General features: G+C 59.6%; 1 protein-coding gene across 1 annotated transcript; it reads left to right on the top strand.

Annotated features, from left to right (window-relative positions):
• The first annotated feature begins 523 nt into the window (after positions 1–523).
• Positions 524–22,851, top strand: LOC137466110 (alanine aminotransferase 1-like). The gene is given in 13 exon segments (XM_068178007.1): positions 524–743; positions 7,101–7,183; positions 7,261–7,328; positions 7,331–7,375; positions 7,468–7,500; positions 7,503–7,597; positions 9,926–10,169; positions 12,778–12,857; positions 12,956–13,092; positions 14,320–14,494; positions 18,260–18,415; positions 20,904–21,016; positions 22,726–22,851. Coding segments are annotated over 13 exon segments (1,521 nt in total). The 5' UTR covers positions 524–542; the 3' UTR covers positions 22,817–22,851.
• The last annotated feature ends 3,422 nt before the right edge of the window (positions 22,852–26,273 follow it).

Here is a 26,273-nt window from a genome sequence, read left to right as displayed (position 1 = left end):
TTCCCGGTGCCAGTCCCATTCCCGGTGTCCCATCCCCGTTTGTCCCGGTGCCAGTCCCCATTCCCGGTGTCCCATTCCCGTTTGTCCCCGCTCCCGGTGCCACCCCCTGTCCCGGTGTCCCCGTCCCGGTGCCACCCCCTGTCCCGGTGTCCCATCCCCGTTTGCCCCGGTGCCAGTCCCATTCCCGGTGTCCCCATCCCCGTTTGTCCCCGTTCCGATTGTCGCCGGTGCCGCCCCTTTCCCGGTGTCCCGGTGTCCCGGTGTCCCGGTGTCCCGGTGCCAGGCCCGTCCCTGCCCCTGCCCCGCCGTCCCCGCCTTTCCCCCCGCCGCCCGTTGCCCTTGGCCCGCTGCCGCTCGCCCCTTGCCCGTTGCCCCTTGCCCGTTGCCGCCCGTTGCTGCCCGTTGCCCCGGAGCGGCGAGCAGCTTCCCGGCCTCACCGGGGGCGGCTCCGGGGCGGTGTCCCCGGGGGACTGGGGGCTGTCACCGCCGTCGCGGCGTCCCCCGGGGGCGGTGTCGCGGCCGTCGCGGTGTCCCCGGGGGTGATGCGGGCGCTGAGGGCGCTGCGGCCCCGCAGGCTCCTGGCGATGGCGGCCGCGGCGGCGGCGGCGGCGGCGGCCGGGGGGGCCCGGCGGGGCCCGGTGCTGAGCCCCGAGTCCATGAACCCCGCGATCCGCCGCGTGGAGTACGCGGTGCGCGGCCCCATCGTCGTCCGCGCCCTGGAGCTGGAGCAGGAGCTGCGCAAGGTACCGGGAAAAAAACCCAAAAAGCCCAAAAAAAAAAAACCCGAGCGGAACGGGAGGAACCGGGGGGGAAACGGGACATTCCGTCCTGGACCGGGGGAAGGAGATCCCGAACCGGGACACTCGGTCCCGGGCTGCAGAAAGGAGATCCCGAACCGGGACACTCGGTCCCTGAACCGGGGGAAGGCGATCCGGAACCGGGACACTCGGTCCCGGACCGCAGAAAGGAGAACCGGGACACTCGGTCCTGGACTGGGGGAAGGCGATCCCGAACCGGGACATTCGGTCCCGGACCGGAGAAAGGAGATCCGGAACCGGGACACTCGGTCCTGGACTGGGGGAAGGCGATCCTGAACCGGGACACTCGGTCCTGGACCGGGGAAGGCGATCCGGAACCGGGACACTCGGTCTGGACCGGGGGAAGGCGATCCGGAACCGGGACACTCGGTCCTGGACCGGGGGAAGGCGATCCGGAACCGGGACACTCGGTCCCGGACCGGGAGAAGGCGATCCCGAACCGGGACACTCGGTCCTGGACTGGGGGAAGGCGATCCTGAACCGGGACACTCGGTCCTGGACCGGGGGAAGGCGATCCGGAACCGGGACACTCGGTCCTGGACCGGGGAAGGCGATCCGGAACCGGGAGACTCGGTCCTGGACCGGGGGAAAGAGATCCTGAACCGGGACACTCCGTCCTGGACCGGGGGAAGGCGATCCGGAACCGGGACACTCGGTCCCGGACCGGGGGAAGGCGATCCGGAACCGGGACACTCAGTCCTGGACCGGGGGAAGGCGATCCTGAACCAGGAACTGCCCCAAGAACCGGGACAGCTGATCCCGGACTGGGATAACCCGACCCCAAACCGGGATAATCCTCCCGGACCAGGACAACCCCTCCCAGAAGCGGGATATCCCGACCCTAAACCGGGATAACTCCCCCAGAACAGGAATATTCCCCTCCCGAACCGGGAACGGGCCCACAGAACCGGGATAACCCCCCCGGACCGGGATATCCCGACCCCAATCCGGGATATCCCGACCCCAAACCGGGATGACCCATACCGGACCGGGATAACCCAACCCCAAACCGGGATAACCGGACCTTAAACGGGGATAACCCGACCCTAAACCCGGATAACCCGACCCCAAACCGGGATAACCCGATCCCAAACCGGGGTACCCCAAACCAGGATATCCCGACCCCAAACCGGGATAACCGGACCTTAAAACCGGGATACCCCAAACCGGGATAACCCGATCCCAAACCGGGATATCCCGACCCCAAACCGGGATAACCCAAACCGGGATAACCCGACCCCAAAGCGGGATAACCCGATCCCAAACCGGGATAACCTGACCCCAAACCGGGATAACCCGATCCCAAACCGGGATAACCCGACCCCAAACCGGGATAACCCGACCCCAGACCAGGATAACCCGACCCCAGACCGGGATAACCTGATCCCAAAGCGGGATATCCCGATCCCAAAGCGGGATATCCCGACCCCAAACCGGGATAACCGGACCTTAAACCGGGATACCCCAAACCGGGATAACCCGACCCCAAACCGGGATAAACCCGATCCCAAACCGGGATATCCCGACCCCAAACCGGGATAACCCAAACCGGATAACCCGACCCCAAAGCGGGATAACCCGATCCCAAAGCGGGATAACCCGATCCCAAACCGGGATAACCTGACCCCAAACCGGGATAACCCGATCCCAAACCGGGATAACCCGACCCCAAACCGGGATAACCCGACCCCAGACCGGGATAACCTGATCCCAAAGCGGGATATCCCGATCCCAAAGCGGGATATCCCGATCCCAAAGCAGGATAACCCGATCCCAAACCGGGATAACCCGATCCCAAACCGGGATATCCCGACCCCAAACCGGGATAACCCGATCCCAAACCGGGATAACCCGATCCCAAACCGGGATAACCTGACCCCAAACCGGGATAACCCAAACCGGGATATCCCGACCCCAAACCGGGATAACCCAAACCGGGATAACCCGATCCCAAACCGGGATAACCCAAACCGGGATAACCCGACCCCAAACCGGGATAACCCAATCCGGGATAACCCGATCCCAAACTGAGATAACCCGATCCCAAACCGGGATAAACCCGATCCCAAACCGGGATAACCCGACCCCAAACCGGGATATCCTGACCCCAAACTGGGATAACCTGACCCCAAACTGGGATAACCCGATCCCAAACCGGATAACCCGATCCCAAACCGGGATAACCCGATCCCAAACCGGGATATCCCAAACCGGGATAACCCGACCCCAAACCGGGATAACCCGACCCCAAACCGGGATAACCCAAACCGGGATAACCCGATCCCAAACCGGGATAACCCGACCCCAAACCGGGATATCCCGACCCCAAACCGGGATACCCCAAACCGGGATAACCCGACCCCAAACCGGGATAACCCGACCCCAATCTGGGATAACCCGATCCCAAACCGGGATAACCTGACCCCAAACCGGGATAACCCGATCCATAACCGGGATAACCCGATCCCAAACCGGGATAACCCAAACCGGGATAACCCGATCCCAAACCGGGATAACCCCCCCGGACCGGGATATCCCGACCCAAAATCGGGACCCCCAAACCCCAAATCGGGACCTCCAACCCCAAAATCGGGTCCTTAAACCCCAAAACCGGGACCCCCGACCCCAAAATCGGGTCCTTAAACCCCAAAATCGGGACCCCCGACCCCAAAATCGGAACCCCCGACCCCAAAATCGGGTCCTTAAACCCCAAAATCGGGACCCCCGACCCCAAATTCGGGTCCTTAAACCCCAAAACCGGGATCCTCGACCCCAAATTCGGGACCCCCGACCCCAAAATCGGGACCTCCGACCCCAAAATCGGGTCCTTAAACCCCAAATTCGGGACCCCCGACCCCAAAATCGGGACCCCCGACCCCAAAATCGGGTCCTTAAACCCCAAAATCGGGACCCCCGACCCCAAAATCGGGTCCTTAAACCCCAAATTCGGGACCCCCGACCCCAAAATCGGGACCCCCGACCCCAAAATCGGGTCCTGAAACCCCAAAATCGGGACCCCCGACCCCAAAATCGGAACCCCAGCCCCAATTCGGCACCCCCGACCCCAAATCGGGACCCTCGACCCCAAATTCGGAACCCCAGCCCCAAATCGGAACCCCCAACCCCAAATTCGGCACCCCCGACCCCAAATCGGGACCCCCCAAAATCGGGACCACCCCAAACCCGGGGGTCCCAAAATGGGATTTCATACCCCAAAAAAAGTTTCCCCCTCCCAAAAAAAAAAAAAAGGTTTTTAGATTTTTTCCCCCAAAAAAAGTAATTTTTACCCGAAATAAAGGATTTTATCCCCCAAAAAAGGATATTTTTGCTCCAAAAAAGGATTTTTTCCCCGAAAAAAATGTGGGTTTATCTCCCAAAAAAGGAAAATTTTTTTCCCCAAAGAAGGAATTTTCCCCCCCGAAGAGGATTTTTCCCCCAAAAAGAGGAATTTTTACCCCAAAAAGAGGAATTTTTCCCACAAAAAAGAGGAATTTTTCCCCCTAAAAAATGAGTTTTCCCCCAAAAAAGGAATTTTTACCCCCAAAAGCGGATCTTTTTCCAAAAAAAATTTGATTTTTCCCCCCAAAAGAGGATTTTTTTTCCCCGAAAAAGGGACATTTTTTCCCCCAAAAAAGGGATTTTTCCCCCCAAAAAAGGGAATTTTTCCCCCCAAAAAAAGGGAATTTTTCCCCCCCAAAAAAGGGAATTTTTCCCCCCAAAAAAGGGATTTTCCCCCCAAAATGGTTTCTCCCCCCAGGGCACCCCCCACAATCCGGGGACCCCCCTAAACCAGGATGTCCCCACCCCCCCCCCCCGCAGTGTCCCCTCTGTCCCCTCCCCCACCCGGGAACTTTCCCACGCCCGGGGGTCCCTTTTCGGGGGGTGGGGGAGGGGCTTGGGGACAGCACAGGGTGAGGCGGGGACACGGGGGACAGAGGTGACACAACTGGGGGCGGAGCCACCCGGGCCAGAGTCCGAGGTGGCCAAAGTCCGGCCCGAGTGGCCGCGGTCACCTGGGGGCTGGGGGTGGGGACATCGCTGCCACCCTGCGCCGTGTCCCCAGTGTCCCCGAGCAGGTCCCCGAGGTCCCCGAGCAGGTCCCCAAGGTCCCCAGTGTCCCCAAGGAGGTCCCCAAGGTCCCCAGTGTCCCCAAAAAGCTCCCCGAGGAGGTCCCCAAGGTCCCCAGTGTCCCCAAAAAGGTCCCCGAGGAGGTCCCCAAGGTCCCCAGTGTCCCCGAGGAGGTCCCCAAGGTCCCCAGTGTCCCCGAGGAGGTCCCCGAGCAGGTCCCCAAGGTCCCCAGTGTCCCCGAGGAGGTCCCCAAGGTCCCCGAGCAGGTCCCCAAAAAGGTCCCCGAGGAGGTCCCCAAGGTCCCCAGTGTCCCCAAAAAGGTCCCCGAGGAGGTCCCCAAGGTCCCCGAGGAGGTCCCCAAGGAGGTCCCCGAGGAGGTCCCCAGTGTCCCCGAGGAGGTCCCCAAGGTCTCTGAGCAGGTCCCCAAGGTCCCCAGTGTCCCCGAGGAGGTCCCCAGTGTCCCCGAGGAGGTCCCCAAGGTCCCCGAGGAGGTCCCCAAGGAGGTCCCCGAGGAGGTCCCCAGTGTCCCCGAGGAGGTCCCCAAGGTCCCCGAGCAGGTCCCCAAGGAGGTCCCCAAGGAGGTCCCCAAGGTCCCCGAGCAGGTCCCCAAGGTCCCCAATGTCCCCGAGGAGGTCCCCAGTGTCCCCAAGCAGGTCCCCAAGGTCCCCCAGGTCCCCAAAAAGGTCCCCGAGGAGGTCCCCAAGGTCCCCAGTGTCCCCGAGGAGGTCCCCAGTGTCCCCGAGGAGGTCCCCAAGGTCTCTGAGCAGGTTCCCAAGGAGGTCCCCAAGGTCCCCAGTGTCCCCGAGGAGGTCCCCGAGGAGGTCCCCAGTGTCCCCGAGGAGGTCCCCAGTGTCCCCAAGGAGGTCCCCAGTGTCCCCGAGGAGGTCCCCGAGGAGGTCCCCAGTGTCCCCATTCCTGGTCCCCGCGTCACAGCCGCTCCCCTGCTGGTGACAGCCGTGTGACAGCGGGGGTGGCCCTGCGTGGGGACAGGCAGGTCGTGACCCCTGACCTGGTTTTGTCCGTGTCTCTGTCCCCTGTCCCTGTCCCTGCTGTCCTGTCCCTTGTCCCCATCCCTGTCCCCTTGTCCCCGTCCCCATCCCTGTCCCTGTCATCCCTGTCCCTTGTCCCCATCCCTGTCCCCTTGTCCCCGTCCCCATCCCTGTCCCTGTCATCCCTGTCCCTGTCCCTTGTCCCCATCCCTGTCCCCTTGTCCCCGTCCCCATCCCTGTCCCTGTCATCCCTGTCCCTGTCCCTTGTCCCCATCCCCTGTCCCTGCTGTCCCCATCCCCATTCCTATCCCTCTCTCTGTCCCTGCCATCCCCGCCCCTGTCCCTGTCCGTGTCCCTGTCCCTGTGCCCACTGTCCCCATCCCTGTCCCTGTCCCTTGTCCCCATCCCCGCCCCTGTCCCTGTCCCTTGTCCCTGTCCCCATCCCCATCCCTGTCCCTGTGCCCCCTTTCCCCATCCCTGTCCCCGTCCCTGTCCCTTGTCCTCATCCCTGTCCCCGTCCCTGTCCCTGTGCCCATTGTCCCTGTCCCTTGTCCTCATCCCTGTCCCCGTCCCTGTCCCTGTGCCCATTGTCCCTGTCCCTATCCCTGTCCCTGTCCCCATCCCTGTCTCTGTGCCCTCTGTCCCCGTCCCTGTCCCTGTCCCCATCCCTGCCATCCCTGTCCCCATCCCTGTCTCTGTCCCCATCCCCATCCCTGTCCCCATCCCCGTCCCTGTCTCTGTCCCCATCCCTGTCCCTGTCCCTATCCCTGTCCCCATGTCCCTGTCCCCATCCCTGTCCCCATCCCTGTCCCTCTCCCCATCCCTATCCCTATCCCTGTCCCTGTCCCCATCCCTGTCCCTGTCCCTGCCATCCCTGTCCCCATCCCCATCGCTGTCCCTTGTCCCCATCCCTGTCCCTGTGCCCCCTGTCCCCTTCCCTGTCCCCATCCCTGTCCCTGTCCCCATCCCTGTCCCTGTCCCTGTCCCCATCCCTGTCCCTGTCCCCATCCCTGTCCCTGTCCCTGTCCCCATCCTGTCCCTGTCCCCATCCCTGTCCCTGTCCCTGTCCCCATCCCTGTCCCTGTGCCCACTGTCCCTGTCCCCATCCCTGTCCCTGTCCCTGTCCCCATCCCTGTCCCTGTCCCCATCCCTGTCCCCGTCCCTGTCCCCATCCCCATCCCCGCCCCTGTCCCTTGTCCCCGTCCCTGTCGCCGCTGTCCCCCAGGGTGTCCCCAAGCCCTTCACCGAGGTCATCAGGGCCAACATCGGCGACGCGCACGCCATGGGCCAGCAGCCCATCACCTTCATACCGCCAGGTACGGCCCTGGGGACACCGCGGGGCCACCGGGCCGCTGCCACCGCTCTGCTGTCACCCGGCTGTCCCCTCGGCAGGTGACAGCGCTGTGCCTGTGCCCGGAGCTGATGAAGGACGCGTCCCTGCCCAGCGACGCCAGGCGCGCGCCCAGCGACTGCTGGCGGCCTGCGGTGGCCACAGCGTAGGTCGGTGTCGCCTCCCCGGGAGGGGACAGCACCGGTGGCACCACGCGGGGGAGGTGACACCACGCGGGGAGGTGACACCGTCCCCTCCTCAGGCGCCTACAGCGCCAGCCCCGGCGTGCAGATGGTGCGGAGAGCGTGGCGCGCTACATCGAACGTCGCGACGGTGTCCCCGCCAGGGCCGACGACATCTTCCTGTCCACCGGCGCCAGCGACGCCATCGTGGTACGGTGACATCGGCCACCGCCCCCGCCATCCCGGGGACACCGGGCGCCGTGCCACCCCCGGGCCGTTCCCACGGCGGGCGGCGACAAAGGGACCTTTGTGCGGCTCCGGCAGCGCGCGAGAACCGGGGGGGGGGGGGGGTGGCACTTGTGTCCTTGGTGTCCCCACGCCTCGCTGGGGACAGTGCCAGCTCCGCCGGGGGTGGCACCGCGTTGTCCCCAAGGCCGTGCGGTTGCCGTGGTGATGGGGAGAGCGCGGCGTTGTCCCCCTCGTCGTGTCCGTGCGCCATCGCCGCCGTCCAGCTGTCCCCGAGTTCCTGTCCCCTCATTGTCCCCACCATCCTGTCCATCGTCCCCACTGTCCCCTGTGCTCACCGTCCTGTCCCCTCATTGTCCCCGTGCCACCCCAACCACGTCCCCCGATGTCCCCAAGCCCACCCCAACCTGTCCCTTCCTTGTCCCCATCCTGTCCCCTCATTGTCCCCATGCCACCCCAACCACATCCCCCGATGTCCCCAAGCCCACCCCAACCTGTCCCTTCCTTGTCCCCATCCTGTCCCCTCATTGTCCCCAGGCCACCCCAACCACGTCCCCCAATGTCCCCAGGCCCACCCCAACCTGTCCCTTCCTTGTCCCCTCATTGTCCCCATGCCACCCCAACCACGTCCCCCGATGTCCCCAGGCCCATCCAACCTGTCCCCTCAGTGTCCCCTCATTGTCCCCATGTCCATGGCCTCTATCTCCACCCCAATCTGTCCCCTCACTGTCCCCTCCGTGTCCTGATTCCCACCCCATGGTGTCCCCTCATTGTCCCCACATTGTCCCCTCCGTGTCCTGATTCCCACCCCATCCTGTCCCCTCAATGTCCTGATTGCCACCACAACCTGTCCCCTCCATGTCCTGATTGCCACCACAACCTGTCCCCTCACTGTCCCCTCAATGTCCTGATTGCCACCACAACCTGTCCCCACATTGTCCCCTCCCTGTCCCGATTCCCACCCCCTGATTGTCCCATGATTGTCCCCCTCTCTGTCCCCTTATTGTCCCCCACCCCACCCCCTGATTGTCCCCATCCTCTCCCTCTCTGTCCCCTCCATGTCCCGATTCCCATCCCCTGATTGTCCCATGATTGTCCCCCTCTCTGTCCCATCTCTGTCCCCTCCATGTCCCAATTCCCATCCCCTGACTGTCCCATGATTGTCCCCATCTCTGTCCCCTCACTGTCCCCTCCATGTCCCGATTCCCATCCCCTGATGGTCCCATGATTGTCCCCATCCTCTCCCCTCTCTGTCCCCTTCGTGTCCCGACTCCCACCCCCTGACTGTCCCATGATTGTCCCCATCTCTGTCCCCTCACTGTCCCCTCCATGTCCCGATTCCCATCCCCTGATTGTCCCATGATTGTCCCCATCTCTGTCCCCTCACTGTCCCCTCCATGTCCCGATTCCCATCCCCTGATGGTCCCCTCATTGTCCCCCTCTCTGTCCCCTTATTGTCCCCCATCCCACCCCATGATTGTCCCCATCCTCTCCCCTCACTGTCCCCTCCATGTCCCGATTCCCGTCCCCTCATTGTCCCCCGTCCCCTTATTGTCCCCCATCCCACCCCGTGACTGTCCCCTGACTGTCCCCTCTGCGTGTCCCCCTGACCATGCTGAAGCTGCTGGTGTGGGGCTCGGGCGTGTCGCGCACGGGGGTGCTGATCCCGGTGCCGCAATGTCCCCTGATTGTCCCCTCACTGTCCCCCACCCCACCCCCTGATTGTCCCCATCCTCTCCCCTCGCTGTCCCCTCCATGTCCCGACTCCCATCCCCTGATGGTCCCATGATTGTCCCCATCTCTGTCCCCTCCATGTCCCGACTCCCACCCCCTGACTGTCCCATGATTGTCCCCATCTCTGTCCCCCTCACTGTCCCCTCCATGTCCCGACTCCCACCCCCTGACTGTCCCATGATTGTCGCCATCTCTGTCCCCTCACTGTCCCCTCCATGTCCCGATTCCCACCCCCTGACTGACCCATGATTGTCCCCATCTCTGTCCCCTCCATGTCCCGATTCCCACCCTGTGACTGTCCCATGATTGTCCCCATCCTCTCCCCTTGCTGTCCCCTCATTGTCCCGATTCCCATCCCCTGATGGTCCCCTCATTGTCCCCCTCTCTGTCCCCTTATTGTCCCCCCATCCCACCCCGTGATTGTCCCCATCCTCTCCCTCACTGTCCCCTCAATGTCCCGATTCCCGTCCCCTGATTGTCCCCCCTCTCTGTCCCCCTCATTGTCCCCCATCCCACCCCGTGACTGTCCCCTGACGGTCCCCCTCTGCGTGTCCCCAGAGCATGCTGAAGCTGCTGGTGTGGGGCTCGGGCGCGTCGCGCACGGGGGTGCTGATCCCGGTGCCGCAGTACCCGCTGTACTCGGCGGCGCTGGCCGAGCTGGACGCGGTGCAGCTCGGTTATTTCCTGGCCGAGGAGCGCTGCTGGGCGCTGGACGTGGCCGAGCTGCGCCGGGCGCTGGCCGAGGGCCGGCGGCGCTGCTGCCCCCGCGTGCTCTGCATCATCAACCCCGGCAACCCCACCGGTAAACGGGCTGGGCGCGGGGCCATGGGGCGTGATGTGTGGGGCGGGACATCGGGCATGGGATCCGGAGGGTGGGACAGCTGGGGTGGGATCCATGGGGTCTGTGGGGTGGGACAGCTGGGGTGGGATCCATGGGGTCTGTGGGGTGGGACAGCTGGGGTGGGATCCATGGGGTCCGTGGGGTGGGACAGCTGGGGTGGGATCCATGGGGTCCGTGGGGTGGGACAGCTGGGGTGGGATCCATGGGGTCCGTGGGGTGGGACAGCTGGGGTGGGATCCATGGGGTCCGTGGGGTGAGATCAGTGGGGTGGGATCCATGGGGTCTGTGGGGTGGGACAGCTGGGGTGGGATCCATGGGGTCTGTGGGGTGGGACAGCTGGGGTGGGATCCATGGGGTCTGTGGGGTGGGACAGCTGGGGTGGGGATCCATGGGGTCTGTGGGGTGAGATCAGTGGGGTGGGATCCATGGGGTCCGTGGGGTGGGACAGCTGGGTGGGATCCATGGGGTCTGTGGGGTGGGACAGCTGGGGTGGGATCCATGGGGTGTGTGGGGTGAGATCAGTGGGGTGGGATCCATGGGGGTGTGTGGGGCGGGACATCTGGGATGGGATCCGGGGGGTGGGACAGCTGGGGTGGGATCCATGGGGTCTGTGGGGTGGGGACAGCTGGGGTGGGATCCATGGGGTGTGTGGGGTGGGACAGCTGGGGTGGGATCCATGGGGTCTGTGGGGTGGGACAGCTGGGGTGGGATCCGGGGGGTGGGACAGCTGGGGTGGGATCCATGGGGTCTGTGGGGGTGGGGGCCGTGGGGTGGGATCCATGGGGTCTGTGGGGTGGGACAGCTGGGGTGGGATCCATGGGGTCTGTGGGGTGAGATCAGTGGGGTGGGATCCATGGGGTCTGTGGGTGTGAGATCAGTGGGGTGGGATCCATGGGGTCCGTGGGGTGGGAAAGCTGGGGTGGGATCCATGGGGTCTGTGGGGTGGGACAGCTGGGGTGGGATCCATGGGGTGTGTGGGGTGAGATCAGTGGGGTGGGATCCATGGGGTCTGTGGGGTGAGATCAGTGGGGGTGGGATCCATGGGGTCCGTGGGGTGAGATCAGTGGGGTGGGATCCATGGGGTCTGTGGGGTGGGACAGCTGGGGTGGGGACCGTGAGGTGGGATCCGTGGGGTGAGATCCATGGGGTGGGATCTGTGGGGTGGGGGTCGTGGGGTGGGATCCATGAGGTCTGTGGTTTGGGATATCTGAGGTGGGATCTATGGGGTCTGTGGGGTGGGACACCAGGGGTGGGATCTGTGGGGTCTCTGGGGTGGGATATCTGAGGTAGGATCCATGGGATGGGATCCATGGGGTGGGATCCATAGGATGGGATCCATGGGATGGGATCCATGGGGTGGGATCCATGGGGCGGGATATATGGGATGGGATCTATGAGGTCTGTGGGGTGGGATATGTGAGGTGGGATCCATGGGATGGGATCCATGGGTGGGATCCATGAGGTCTGTGAGGTGGGATCCATGGGGTGGGACCATGGGATGGGATCCATGGGATGGGATCCGTGTGCTGGGATCCGTGGGGTGGGATCCATGGGATGGGGTATCTGAGGTGGGATCCATGGGATGGGATCCATGGGTGGGATCCATGAGGTCTGTGAGGTGGGATCCATGGGGTGGGATGAGATGGGACACCTGGGCTGGGATCCATGGGGTGGGGACCATGGGATGGGATCCATGGGATGGGATCCATGGGGTGGGATCCGTGGGGTGGGATCCATGGGGTGGGATCCGTGGGGTGGGATCGTGTGCTGGGATCTGTGGGATGGGATCCATGGGGTGGGATCCATGGGATGGGATCCATGGGATGGGATCCGTGTGCTGGGATCCGTGGGGTGGGATCCATGGGATGGGGTATCTGAGGTGGGATCTATGGGATGGGATCCATGGGTGGGATCCATGAGTTCTGTGAGGTGGGGATCCATGGGGTGGGATGAAATGGACACCTGGGCTGGGATCCATGGGGTGGGGACCATGGGATGGGATCCATGGGATGGGATCCGTGTGCTGGATCCATGGGGTGGGATCCGTGTGCTGGGATCCGTGTGCTGGGATCCGTGCTGGATCCGTGGGATCCGTGTTCTGGGATCCGTGGGGGTGGGATCCGAGTTCTGGGATCCGTGTTCCGGGATCCATGGGGTGGGATCCATGGGGTGGGATCCGTGTGTGGTGGGATCCGTGGGGTGGGATCCCTGTTCTGGGATCCGTGTGCTGGGATCCGTGTTCTGGGATCGTGTGCTGGGATCCGTGTTCCGGGATCCGTGGGGTGGGATCCATGGGGTGGGATCCGTTGTGGTGGGATCCGTGTGCTGGGATCCGTGGGGTGGGATCCGTGTTCTGGGATCCGTGTTCTGGGATCCGTGTGCTGGGATCCGTGTTCTGGGATCCGTGTTCTGGGATCCGTGTTCCGGGATCCATGGGTGGGATCCGTGTTCCGGGATCCATGGGTGGGATCCATGTTCTGGGATCTGTGTTCCGGGATCCATGGGTGGGATCCGTGGGGTGGGTCCCCAGGGGCGCGCAGGCTGGGGTGAGACCCCGGGGGTGTCCCAGGCCAGGTGCAGAGCCGGGGATGCATCGAGGACGTCATCAAGTTCGCCTACGAGGAGAAGCTTTTCCTCATGGCCGACGAGGTGGGTGGGGCCGACCGGGGCGCGTCCCCCACTCCCGGGAAAAGCCCGGAATTCCGGGTGACATCCCGGCATGTCCCCCCACCCCACCCCCACCCCAGGTGTACCAGGACAACGTCTACGCCGAGGGCTCGGCCTTCCACTCCTTCAAGAAGGTCCTGATGGAGATGGGGCCGCCCTACTCGGACTCGGTGGAGTTGGCCTCCTTCCACTCCATCTCCAAGGGATTCATGGGAGAGTGAGTCCTGGGAATGCCGGGATTGTCACCTCCCAGCCCGCCCCGCCTGGCGGCGGCCGAGGTCCCCACGGGTCCCACGAGATGTGGGACGGAGGTGCCACCACCCCAAGGGTCTCCTGGGGGTGGGATTGGGGTCATGGATTGTCATGGATGTCATGGACTGGGGGATGGAGATGCCACCACCACCCCATGGATGTCATGGATTGGGGATGGAGGTGCCACCACCACCCCAAGGATGTCATGGATTGGGGATGGAGGTGCCACCACCACCCCATGGATCTCCTGGGGGTGGGATTGGGGTCATGGATTGTCATGGATGTCATGGATTGGGGATGGAGATGCCACCACCACCCCATGGATGTCATGGATTGGGGATGGAGGTGCCACCACCACCCAAGGATGTCATGGATTGGGGATGGAGGTGCCACCACCACCCCATGGATCTCCTGGGGTGGGATTGGGGTCATGGGTTGTCACGGATGTCATGGATTGGGGATGGAGATGCCACCACCACCCCATGGATGTCATGGATTGGGGATGGAGGTGACATCGGATGTGGATGTTGAGATTCCATGGATGACATGTCTTATCCATGGATTCCCATCCCAAACCCCCCATCCACGGATCCCATCCATGAATCCCACCCACATCTCCCATCCGTGGGTCCTTCTCCATAGGTTCCTATCCATGGATCCTTCTCCATAGGTTCCCATCCATGGATCCCATTCATGGGTCCTTCTCCACAGATCCCATCCATGGATCCCATCCCAAACCCCCATCCATAGGTTCCCATCCATGGATTCCATCCACGGATCCTTCTCCAGAGGTTCCCATCCATGGTTCCCATCCATGGATCCTTCTCCATAGGTTCCCATCCATGGATCCCATCCCAAACCCCCATCCACGGATCCCATCCATGGATCCTTCTCCAGAGGTTCCCATCCATGGATCCTTTTCCATAGGTTCCCATCCATGGTTCCCATCTATGGATCCTTCTCCATAGGTTCCCATCCATGGATCCCATCCCAAACCCCCACCCACAGATCCCACCCACGGATCCCACCCACGGATCCCACCCACACCTCCCACCGACGGATTCCACCACCAGCCCCACCCCCACCCCCACCCTCCTCCCGCCGATCCCACCCCCGCTCCCGGCTCCCCCCGTGCCGCGCGGGCTGCCGATCCCGATTCCGGCGGTGCCGATCCCGGCGTGTCCGTGGGCAGGTGCGGGCTGCGTGGCGGCTACGTGGAGGTGGTGAACCTGCACCCCGAGGTGAAGGCGCAGCTGGCCAAGCTGGTGTCCGTCCGGCTGTGCCCGCCCGTGCCGGGACAGATGGTCCTGGACATCGTCATGGACCCGCCCAAGCCCGGAGAGCCGTCCTACGAGCGCTTCCAGGCGGTACGGAGCGGCGGGATTGGCGTTGGGATCGGGATTGGGATGGATCCATGGGATCCATGGGGTGGGATCCATGGGGCGGGATCCATGGTCATGGACCTGCCCAAACCTGGAGAGCCGTCCTACGAGCGCTTCCAGGCGGTACGGAGCGGCGGGATTGGCATTGGGATTGGGATGGGATCCGTGGGATCCAAGGGGTGGATCCGTGGGTGGGATCCATGGGGTGGGATCCGTGGGGTGGGATCCATGGGGCGGGATCCATGGTCATGGACCTGCCCAAGCCCGGAGAACCGTCCTACGAGCGCTTCCAGGCGGTACGGAGCGGCGGGATTGGCATTGGGATTGGGATGGGATCCATGAGATCCAAGGGGTGGGATCCATGGGGTGGGATCCATGGTCATGGAACTGCCCAAACCTGGAGAGCCGTCCTACGAGCGCTTCCAGGTGGTACGGAGCAGCGGGATTGGCGTTGGGATCGGGATTGGGATGGGATCCATGGGATCCATGGGGTGGGATCCATGGGGCGGGATCCATGGGGTGGGATCCATGGTCATTGAACTGCCCAAACCTGGACAGCCGTCCTACGAGCACTTCCAGGCGGTACGGAGCGGTGGGATTGGCATTGGATTGGGATTGGGATGGGATCCATGGGGTGGGATCCATGGGGGTGGGATCCATGGTCATGGACCTGCTTGCCCAAACCTGGAGAGCCATCCTACGAGCGCTTCCAGGCGGTACGGAGCGGCGGGATTGGCATTGGGGGATCGGGATTGGGATGGGATCCATGGGATCCATGGGGTGGGATCCATGGGGTGGGATCCATGGGGTGGGATCCATGGGGCGGGATCCATGGTCATGGACCTGCCCAAACCTGGAGAGCCGTCCTACGCGCGCTTCCAGGCGGTGTGGAGCGGCGGGATTGGCATTGGGATTGGCATTGGGATTGGGATGGGATCCATGGGGTGGGATCAGTGGGGCGGGATCCAAGGGGTGGGATCCATGGGGTGGCATCCATGGGGCGGGATCCATGGTCATGGACCTGCCCAAACCTGGAGAGCCGTCCTACGAGCGCTTCCAGGCGGTACGGAGCGGCGGGATTGGCGTTGGGATCGGGATTGGGATGGGATCCGTGGGATCCAAGGGGTGGGATCCGTGGGGTGGGATCCATGGGATGGGATTCATGGTCATGGACCTGCCCAAACCTGGAGAGCCGTTCTACAAGCGCTTCCAGGCGGTATGGAGCGGCGGGATTTGGATAGGGATCCATGGGATCCATGGGATCCATGGGATGGGGTGGGATGAGATCCAAGGGATGGGATCATTGGGATGGGATCCATGGTCATGGACCTGCCCAAACCTGGAGAGACATCCTACGAGTGATTCCAGGCGGTACAGAGCGGTGGGGTGGGATTGGGCTTGGGATGGGATCCGTGGGATGGGATCCATGGGATGGGATCCGTGGGATGGGATCCATGGGATGGGATCCGTGGGATGGCTCCGTGGGATGGGATCCGTGGGATGGGATCTGTGGGATGGGATCCATGGTCATGGATCCACCCAAATCTGTTCTACGAGCGCTTCCAGGCGGTACGGAGCAGTGGGGTGGGATTGGGATGGGATCCGTGGGATGGGATCCATGGGATGGGATCCGTGGGATGGGATCCATTGGATGGGATCCGTGGGATGGGATCCATGGGGTGGGATCTGTGGGATGGGATCCGTGGGATGGGATCCATGGGGTGGGATCTGTGGGATGGGATCCCACATCTGTTCTACGAGCGCTTCCAGGCGGTACGGAGCGGTGGGGTGGGATTGGGATGGGATCCGTGGGATGGGATCCGTGGGATGGGATCCATGGGATGGGATCCGTGGGATGGGATCCATGGGATGGGATCCCTGGGATGGGATCCATGGGATGGGATCCATGGTCATGGATCCACCCAAATCTGTTCTACGAGCGCTTCCAGGCAGTACTGAGTGGTGGGGTGGGATTGGGATTGGGATGGGATCCGTGGGATGGGGTCCATGGGATGGGATCCGTGGGATGGGATCCATGGGGTGGGATCTGTGGGATGGGATCCGTGGGATGGGATCCATGGGGTGGGATCCGTGGGATGGGATCCATGGGGTGGGATCTGTGGGATGGGATCCCACATCTGTTCTACGAGCGCTTCCAGGTGGCACGGAGCGGTGGGGTGGGATTGGGATTGGGATGGGATCCATGGGATGGGATCCATGGGGTGGGATCCGTGGGATGGGATCCATGGGGTGGATCTGTGGGATGGGATCCATGGTCATGGATCCACCCAAATCTGTTCTGCGAGCGCTTCCAGGCGGTACGGAGCGGTGGGGTGGGATTGGGATGGGATCCGTGGGATGGATCCATGGGGTGGGATCTGTGGGATGGGATCCGTGGGATGGGATCCATGGGGTGGGATCCGTGGGGTGGGATCCGTGGGATGGGATCCGTGGGATGGGATCCCACATCTGTTCTACGAGCGCTTCCAGGCGGTACGGAGCGGTGGGGTGGGATTGGGATGGGATCCGTGGGATGGGATCCGTGGGATGGGATCCGTGGGATGGGATCCATGGGATGGGATCCGTGGGATGGGATCCATGGGGTGGGATCTGTGGATGGGATCCCACTTCTGTTCTACGAGCGCTTCCAGGCGGTACGGAGCGGTGGGGTGGGATTGGGATTGGGATAATGGGATCCGTGGGATGGGATCCATGGGATGGGATCCATGGGGTGGGATCTGTGGGATGGGATCCCACTTCTGTTCTACGAGCGCTTCCAGGCGGTACGGAGCGGTGGGGTGGGATTGGGATTGGGATAATGGGATAACGGATGGGATGAGGTGGGATGGGATAATGGGATAATGGATGGGATGGAATTGAATTGGGATGAGATAACGGGATAATGAGATAATGGGATAATGGCGTTATGAGATAATGAGATCATGAGATAATGGGATAATGGGATAATGGGATAATGGGATAATGAGATAATGGGATCATGGGATAATGGGATAATGAGATAATGGGATAATGGGATCATGGGATAATGGGATCATGGGATAATGGGATCATGAGATAATGGGATAATGGGATAATGAGATCATGAGATAATGGGATAATGGGATAATGAGATAATGGGATCATGAGATAATGGGATAATGGGATAATGGGATAATGGGATAACGGGATAATGGGATGGAATGGAATGGAATTGAATTGGAATGGGATAATGGGATAATGAGATAATGGGAAAATGGCGTAAGGGGATAATGAGATAATGGGATAAAGGGATAAGGGGATAATGGGAAAATGGGATAATGGGATAATGGGATAATGGGATAATGGGATAATGGGACAATGGGAAAATGGGATAATGGGATAATGTAATGGGATCATGAGATAATGGGATAATGGGATAATGGGATAATGGGATAATGAGATAATGGGGTAATGGGATAATGAGATAATGGGATAAGGAGATAATGGGATAATGGGATGATGGGATGATGGGATAATGGGGTTAGCGGATTATGGGGTAATGGGATAATGGGAAAATGAGATAATGAGATCATGGGACAATGGGATAATGGCACAACGGGACAATGGGGTAATGGGATAACGGGACAACGGGACAATGGGGTAACGGGATAACGGGACAACGGGACAATGGGATAATGGCACGGTGGGATGGGACGGCGGGTCGGGCGTGTCCCGGCGCAGCATTCCCACGGCTGCGCGTCCGTCGCGCAGGAGAAGGAGGCGGTGCTGAGCGCGCTGGCGGAGAAGGCGCGGCTGACGCAGGAGATGTTCAACCGCACGCCGGGGATCCGCTGCAACCCCGTGCAGGGCGCCATGTACGCCTTCCCCCGCATCGACCTCCCGCCACGCGCCCTGGCCGCCGCCCAGGTCCGCGCCGGGAACGCCGGGATCCGCGCCGGGAACGGCGGCACGGGCGGGGTCCAAACCGGGAGGTGGGGGGATGGGCGGGATCCCACCTGGGATGGGCGGGATCCCAGCTGGGATGGATGGGATCCCAACTGGGAGATGTTGGGATGGACGGGATACAAAATGGGATGGACAGGATCCCAACTGGGATGGATGGGATCCCAACTGGGAGATGTTGGGATGGACGGGATCCCAACTGGGAGATGTTGGGATGGACGGGATCCCAACTGGGATGGACGGGATCCCAACTGGGAGATGTTGGGATGGGCGGGATCCCAACTGGGATGGATGGGATCCCAACTGGGAGATGTTGGGATGGGCAGGATCCAAACTGGGATGGACGGGATCCCAACTGGGATGGGCGGGATCCCAACTGGGAGATGTTGGGATGGGCGGGATCCCAACTGGGATGGACGGGATCCCAACTGGGAGATGTTGGGATGGACGGGATCCCAGCTGGGAGATGTTGGGATGGACGGGATCCCAGCTGGGATGGGAAGGATCCCAACTGGGAGATGTTAGGATGGACGGAATTCAAACTTGGATGGACAGGATCCCAACTGGGAGATGTTGGAATGGACGGGATCCCAACTGGGATGGGCGGGATCCCAACTGGGAGATGTTGGGATGGACGGGATCCAAAATGGGATGGACGGGATCCCAACTGGGACATGTTGGAATGGATGGGATCCCAACTGGGATGGGCGGGATCCCAACTGGGAGATGTTGGAATGGATGGGATCCCAACTGGGATGGACGGGATCCCAACTGGGAGATGTTGGGATGGATGGGATCCAAAATGGGATGGACGGGATCCCAACTGGGAGATGTTGGAATGGATGGGATCCCAACTGGGATGGACGGGATCCCAACTGGGAGATGTTGGAATGGATGGGATCCCAACTGGGATGGGCGGGATCCCAACTGGGAGATGTTGGGATGGACGGGATCCCAACTGGGATGGGAAGGATCCCAACTGGGAGATGTTGGGATGGACGGGATCCCAACTGGGATGGGAAGGATCCCAACTGGGAGATGTTAGGATGGACGGAATTCAAACTTGGATGGACAGGATCCCAACTGGGAGATGTTGGAATGGACGGGATCCCAACTGGGATGGGCGGGATCCCAAATGGGAGATGTTGGGATGGGCGGGATCCCAACTGGGATAGACAGGATCCCAACTGGGAGATGTTGGGATGGACGGGATCCAAAATGGGATGGACGGGATCCCAACTGGGAGATGTTGGAATGGATGGGATCCCAACTGGGATGGACGGGATCCCAACTGGGAGATGTTGGAATGGATGGGATCCCAACTGGGATGGACGGGATCCCAACTGGGAGATGTTGGAATGGACAGGATCCCAAACTGGGATGGACGGGATCCCAACTGGGATGGACGGGATCCCAACTGGGAGATGTTGGGATGGACGGGATCCAAAATGGGATGGACGGGATTCCAACTGGGAGATGTTGGAATGGATGGGATCCCAACTGGGATGGACGGGATCCCAACTGGGAGATGTTGGAATGGACAGGATCCCAACTGGGATGGACGGGATCCCAACTGGGATGGACGGGATCCCAACTGGGATGGACGGGTTCCCAACTGGGATGGGCGGGATCCCAACTGGGAGATGTTGGGATGGACGGGATCCCAACTGGGATGGGCGGGATCCCAACTGGGAGATGTTGGGATGGACGGGATCCCAACTGGGATGGACGGGATCCCAGCTGGGAGATGTTGGGATGGATGGGATCCCAACTGGGATGGACGGGATCCCAACTGGGAGATGTTGGGATGGATGGGATCCAAAATGGGATGGACGGGATCCCAACTGGGAGATGTTGGGATGGATGGGATCCCAGCTGGGATGGACGGGATCCCAAATGGGAGATGTTGGAATGGATGGGATCCACACCGGGAATGTGGGGATGGATGGAATCCAAACTGGGAATGTTGGAATGGGCAGGATCCCAACTGGGAGATGTGGGAATGGATGGGATCAACCCCGATCCACGTGAGGCTGGGTGGGATCGAGCCCGGGAGTTGTGGGACTCACCGGGATCTATCCCGGGTATTGTGGGACTCACCGGGATCGATCCCGGGAATTGTGGGACTCACCGGGATCTATCCCGGGAATTGTGGGACTCACCGGGATCGATCCCGGGAGTTGTGGGACTCACCGGGATCTATCCCGGGAATTGTGGGACTCACCGGGATTAATCCCGGGAGTTGTGGGACTCACTGGGATCTATCCCGGGAGTTGTGGGACTCACCGGGATCGATCCCGGGAGTTGTGGGACTCACCAGGATCTATCCCGGGAATTGTGGGACTCATGGGGATCGATCCCGATCCATGTGGGGTCTGAGGGTTCAGCCCTCGGCCCCCTGCGGAATGGGATCCCCATTTTTCCGACCCCGTCCCCCATCCCGAATTCCCAGGAGAAGAAGCAGGCCCCGGACATGTTCTTCTGCATGAGGCTCCTGGAGGAAACCGGGATCTGCGTTGTCCCGGGAAGCGGCTTCGGACAGAAGGAAGGCACCTACCACTTCCGGTGGGTTCCTGGGAGATCCCATCCCAAATTCCCTGTTCCTGGGAGATCCCACCCCAAATTCCCTGTTCCTGGGATCCCCAACCCCAAATTCCCAGTTCTTAGAAGATCCCCCATCCCAAATCCTCCAATCCCCAAATTCCCCATCCCAAATCCCCAAACTCCCCCATCCCAAATTCCAGATCCCCAAATCCCCCATCCCAAATCCCCAAATCCCTCATCCCAAATCCCCAAATCCCCATCCCAAATTCCCAAATCCTTCATCCCAAATCCTCAAATCCTCCCGTCCCAAATTCCTAAATCCCCTATCCCAAATTCCCCAATCCACCATCCCAAGTCCCCAAATCCCCCCGTCCCAAATTCCTAAATCCCCCATCCCAAATCCCCAAATCTCCCAAACCCAAATTCCCTGTTCCTCTACCCCAAATCCTCAAATCCCCCACCCCAAATCCCCAAATCCCACCCCAAATTCCCAAATCCCCCCATCCCAAATTCGATCCTAAATCCCCAAATTCCCCCATCCCCAATCCCCAAATTCCCCCTTCCCAATTTCCCAAATCCCCACATCCCTAATTCCCCAAATTCCCCCATCCCAAATCCTCAAATCCCCCACCCCAAATTCCCACATCCCAAATCCCCAAATCCCCCAACCCAAATCCTCAAATCTCCCAAACCCAAATCCCCCCATCCCAAATCCCCTGTCCCAAATCCTCAAATCCCCCACCCCAAATCTCCAAATCCCCCATCCCAAATCTCCAAATCTCCCCCCAAAATCCCCAAATCCTCAAATCCCCCACCCCAAATTCCCAAATCCCCCATCTCAAATTCCCAAATTCCCAAATCTCCCCATCCCAAAATCCCCCAGCCCAAATCCCCAATTCCCCAAACTCCCCCATCCCAAATTCTCAAATCCCACACCCCAAATTCCCCCATCCCAAATCCCCAATTCCTCCCATCCCAAATCTCCAAATTCCCAAATCCCCCATGCCAAATCCCCAAATCCCCCATCCCAAATCTCCAAATTCCCAAATCCCCCATCCCAAATCCCCAAATCCCCCAATCCCCCATCCCAAATCTCCAAATCCCCCATCCCAAATTCCCCAATTCCCCAAACTCCCCCATCCCAAATCTCCAAATTCCCAAATCCCCCATCCCAAATTCCCCAATTCCCAAATCCCCCATCCCAAATCCCCAAATCCCCCATCCCAAATCTCCAAATTCCCAAATCCCCCATCCCAAATCCCCAAATCCCCCAATTCCCAAATCCCCCATCCCAAATCTCCAAATCCCCCATCCCAAATTCCCCAATTCCCAAATCCCCCATCCCAAATCTCCAAATCCCCCATCCCAAATTCCCCAATTCCCCAAACTCCCCCATCCCAAATCTCCAAATTCCCAAATCCCCCATCCCAAATCCCCAAATCCCCCATCCCAAATCCCCAAATTCCCAAATCCCCCAAATTCCCATATCCCAAATTCCCAAATTCCCCAAATCCCAAATCCCCCAATCCCCATCCCGGCTTTTCCTTGTCCACAACTTTTGGGAATTCATGGGGCAAAAATTTTTGGTTTTTTTTTCCCTTTATTTTTTGGTGTTTTCGGGACAATTTTGGGACAACCGTCCCGGAACTTTTTTGGGGGTGGATTTCCGGGGGGGGGGGAATCCCGGCCCGCTTTTCCCACATTTTTTTGGGGTTCGTTTTTCCCGCCAGGATGACCATCCTGCCGCCCACGGAGAAGCTGAAGATCCTCCTGGAGAAGCTCGGCGCCTTCTACACCAAGTTCGTCAAGGAATTCTCTTAACGAGGGCGGCCACGCCCCGGCTCTGTCACCTCCGGCCACTCCACACCCCGCAATTCCCACCGGGAATTGCGCGTTTTTGGTTCTTTCGGGAATTCCGGGGCAGGTTTCCCCACCAAGGTGTCCCCAAATAAAGGACGGTGACGAGCGGCGCCCCGGGGCTGGGATCTGTGGGAGGGAGATTTTAGGGGATGCGGGGAATTTTTGGGAATGCGGGGGGGAGGTTTGGGGTCAGGGGAATTCCGGAACGTGCTGTCCTTGGGAATTCCGGCTCCTCAAATCCTTGGGAATTCCAGCTCCAATCCTTGGGAATTGCAGTTCTTCCACCCCGTGGGAATTCCAGTTCCTCAAATCCTTGGGAATTCCAGCTCCAATCCTTGGGAATTGCAGTTCTTCCACCCCGTGGGAATTCCAGTTCCTCAAATCCTTGGGAATTCCAGCTCCAATCCTTGGGAATTGCAGTTCTTCCACCCCCTGGGAATTCTAGTTCCTCCATTCCTTGGGAATTCCAATTCCTCAAATCCTTGGGAATTCCAGCTCCAATCCTCGGGAATTCCGTTCCTCCAATCCTTGGGAATTTTGGCTTTTCCAACCCTTGGGAATTCCGGCTCCAATCCTTGGAAATTCCTGCTCCAATCCTTGGGAATTCAAGCTCCACTAACCCTTGGGAATTCCAGTTCTTCCAAAACTTGGAATTCCACTTCGGCCAAGCCTTGGGAATTCCAGCTTCTCAAATCCTTTGGAATTCCAGCTCCAATCCTTGGGAATTCCAGCTCGTCCAATCCTTGGGAATTCCAGCTCCAATCTTTGGGAATTGCAGCTCGTCCAATCCTTAGGAATTCCAGTTCTTCCAATCCTTGGGAATTCCAGCTCCAATCCTTGGGAATTGCAGTTCTTCCACCCCCTGGGAATTCTAGTTCCTCCATTCCTTGGGAATTCCAATTCCTCAAATCCTTGGGAATTCCAGCTCCAATCCTCGGGAATTCCGCTCCTCCAATCCTTGGGAATTTTGGCTCCTCCAACCCTTGGGAATTCCGGCTCCAATCCTTGGAAATTCCTGCTCCAATCCTTGGGAATTCAAGCTCCACTAACCCTTGGGAATTCCAGTTCTTCCAAAACTTGGAATTCCACTTCCGCCAAGCCTTGGGAATTCCTGCTCCAACCCTTGGGAATTCCAGCTCCTCCAAGCCTTGGGAATTCCAGCTTCTCAAATCCTTTGGAATTCCAGCTCCAATCCTTGGGAATTCCAGCTCGTCCAATCCTTGGGAATTCCAGCTCCAATCTTTGGGAATTGCAGCTCGTCCAATCCTTGGGAATTCCAGTTCTTCCAATCCTTGGGAATTCCAGCTCCAATCCTTGGGAATTCTGGCTCCTCCAACCCTTGGCAATTCCAGCTCCAATCCTTGGAAATTCCAATTTCAACCCTTGGGAATTCCAGTACTTCTAACCCTTGGGAATTCCGGCTCCAATCCTTGGAAATTCCTGCTCCAACCCTTGGGAATTCCAGTTCTTCCAAAACTTGGAATTTCAGTTCCTCCAAGCCTTGGGAATTCCAGCTTCTCAAATCCTTTGGAATTCCAGCTCCAATCCTTGGGAATTCCAGATGCTCCTACCCTTGGGAATTGCAGTTCCTCCAATTCTTGGGAATTCCATCTCCACCACTCCTTGGGAATTCCAGCTCCTCCAACCCTTGGGAATTCCAGCTCCAATCCTTGGGAATTCCGCTCCTCCAATCCTTCGGAATTCTAGTTCCTCCAATCCTTAGGAATTTCTGCTCCTCCAACCCTTGGGAATTCCAGCTCCAACCCTTGGGATTTCCAGTTCCTCCAACCCTTGGGAATTTCTGCTCCATTCCTTGGGAATCTCAGCTCCTTCAATCCTTGGGAATTCCAGTTCTTCCAACCCTTGGGAATTCCAGCTCCAATCCTTGGGAATTCCAATTTTTACCCTTGGGAATTCCAGTTCTTCCAACCCTTGGGAACTCTGACTCCTCCAATCCTTGAGAATTCCAGTTCTTCCACCCCCTGGGAATTCCAGTTCCTTCATTCCTTGGGAATTCCACTTCCTCCAAGCCTTGGGAATTCCTGCTCCATTCCTTGGAAATTCCTGCTCCTCCAATCCTTAGGAATTTTGACTCTTCCAACCCTTGGGAATTCCGGCTCCAATCCTTGGGCCTTCCACTTCCTCCAGCATTGGGAATTCCGCTCCTCCAATCCTTGGGAATTCCAGCTCCTCCAATCCTTGGGAATTCCAGTTCCTCACATCCTTGGGAATTCCATCTCCTCAAATCCTTGGGAATTCCAGCTCCTCCAATCCTTGGGAATTCCAGCTCCATTTTGTCCTGGAAATGGGATTTTGGTTCTGGATTTTATCCCGGATCCTGCGCTGGGATCGCTCGGCTCCGTGTTCTGCCATGGAATTCCCGGGCGAGGTCGAGGTTTTCAGGGCTTTTCCCGAATCCAGAGGTTCCGGAGCCCATTCCCGATAAATCCGGAATGGGATTGGGGTTCCCGGGGGATTCCAGCGTCGGCAACAGCAGGGACAGCCTGGGCACAGACCCCAAATCCCAAAATCCCAAACCCCAAATCCTGAAATCCCCAAACCTCAAAATTCCAGCATATCCTGAAATCCCAATGTTCCCAAACCCCCAAACCCCCAAACCTCCAAATCCCAAAGTCCTGAAATCCCCAAGTTTTGAAATCCCAAATCTCCAAATCCCAGCATATCCTGAAATCCCAGTGTCCCGAAACCCCCAAATCCCAAAAACTTCAAATCCCAAATCCCCAAATCTCCAAATCCCAAAATCCTGAAATCCCAAATCCCCCAGTCCCAAACTCCCAGCATATCCTGAAATCCCAGCATCCCGAAACCCCCGAATCCCCAAACCTCCAAATCCCAAAGTCCCCAAATCCTCAAATTCTGAAGTCCCAAATCCCAAAGTCCTGAAATCCCCAAATCCCGAAATCCCAGCATATCCTGAAATCCCAACATCCCAAAACCCCCAAATCCCCAAACCTCCAAATCCCAAAGTCCCCAAATCCCCAAATCCTGAAATCCCAAATCCCCAAGTCCTGAAACCCCAAATCCCAAAGTCCTGAAATCCCCAAATTTTGAAATCCCAAATCCCCAAATCCCCAAATCTCCAAATCCCAGCATACCCTGAAATCCCAGTGTCCCCAAATCCCAAAAACTTCAAATCCCAAATCCCCAAATGCCAAAGTCCCCAAATCCTGAAATCCCAAATCCTCAAATCCCAGCATATCCTGAAATCCCAGCGTCCCGAAACCCCCAAATCCCCAAATTCTGAAATCCCAAATCCCGAAGTCCTGAAATTCCCAAATCCAAAATGTCAACATCCCAAAATCCCAATTTCCTGACATTCAACATCCCAAAATCCCCAAATCCCACATCCCAAAATTCCTGCACTCAACATCCAAAATACCCAAATCCCCAAATCCTG

The sequence above is a fragment of the Anomalospiza imberbis genome, unplaced genomic scaffold, assembly GCF_031753505.1.
Source record: "Anomalospiza imberbis isolate Cuckoo-Finch-1a 21T00152 unplaced genomic scaffold, ASM3175350v1 scaffold_141, whole genome shotgun sequence".
Lineage (NCBI taxonomy): Eukaryota > Metazoa > Chordata > Aves > Passeriformes > Viduidae > Anomalospiza > Anomalospiza imberbis.
Note: the sequence above shows the minus strand (reverse complement) of the source record. Positions and strands in the feature narration are given on the sequence as shown.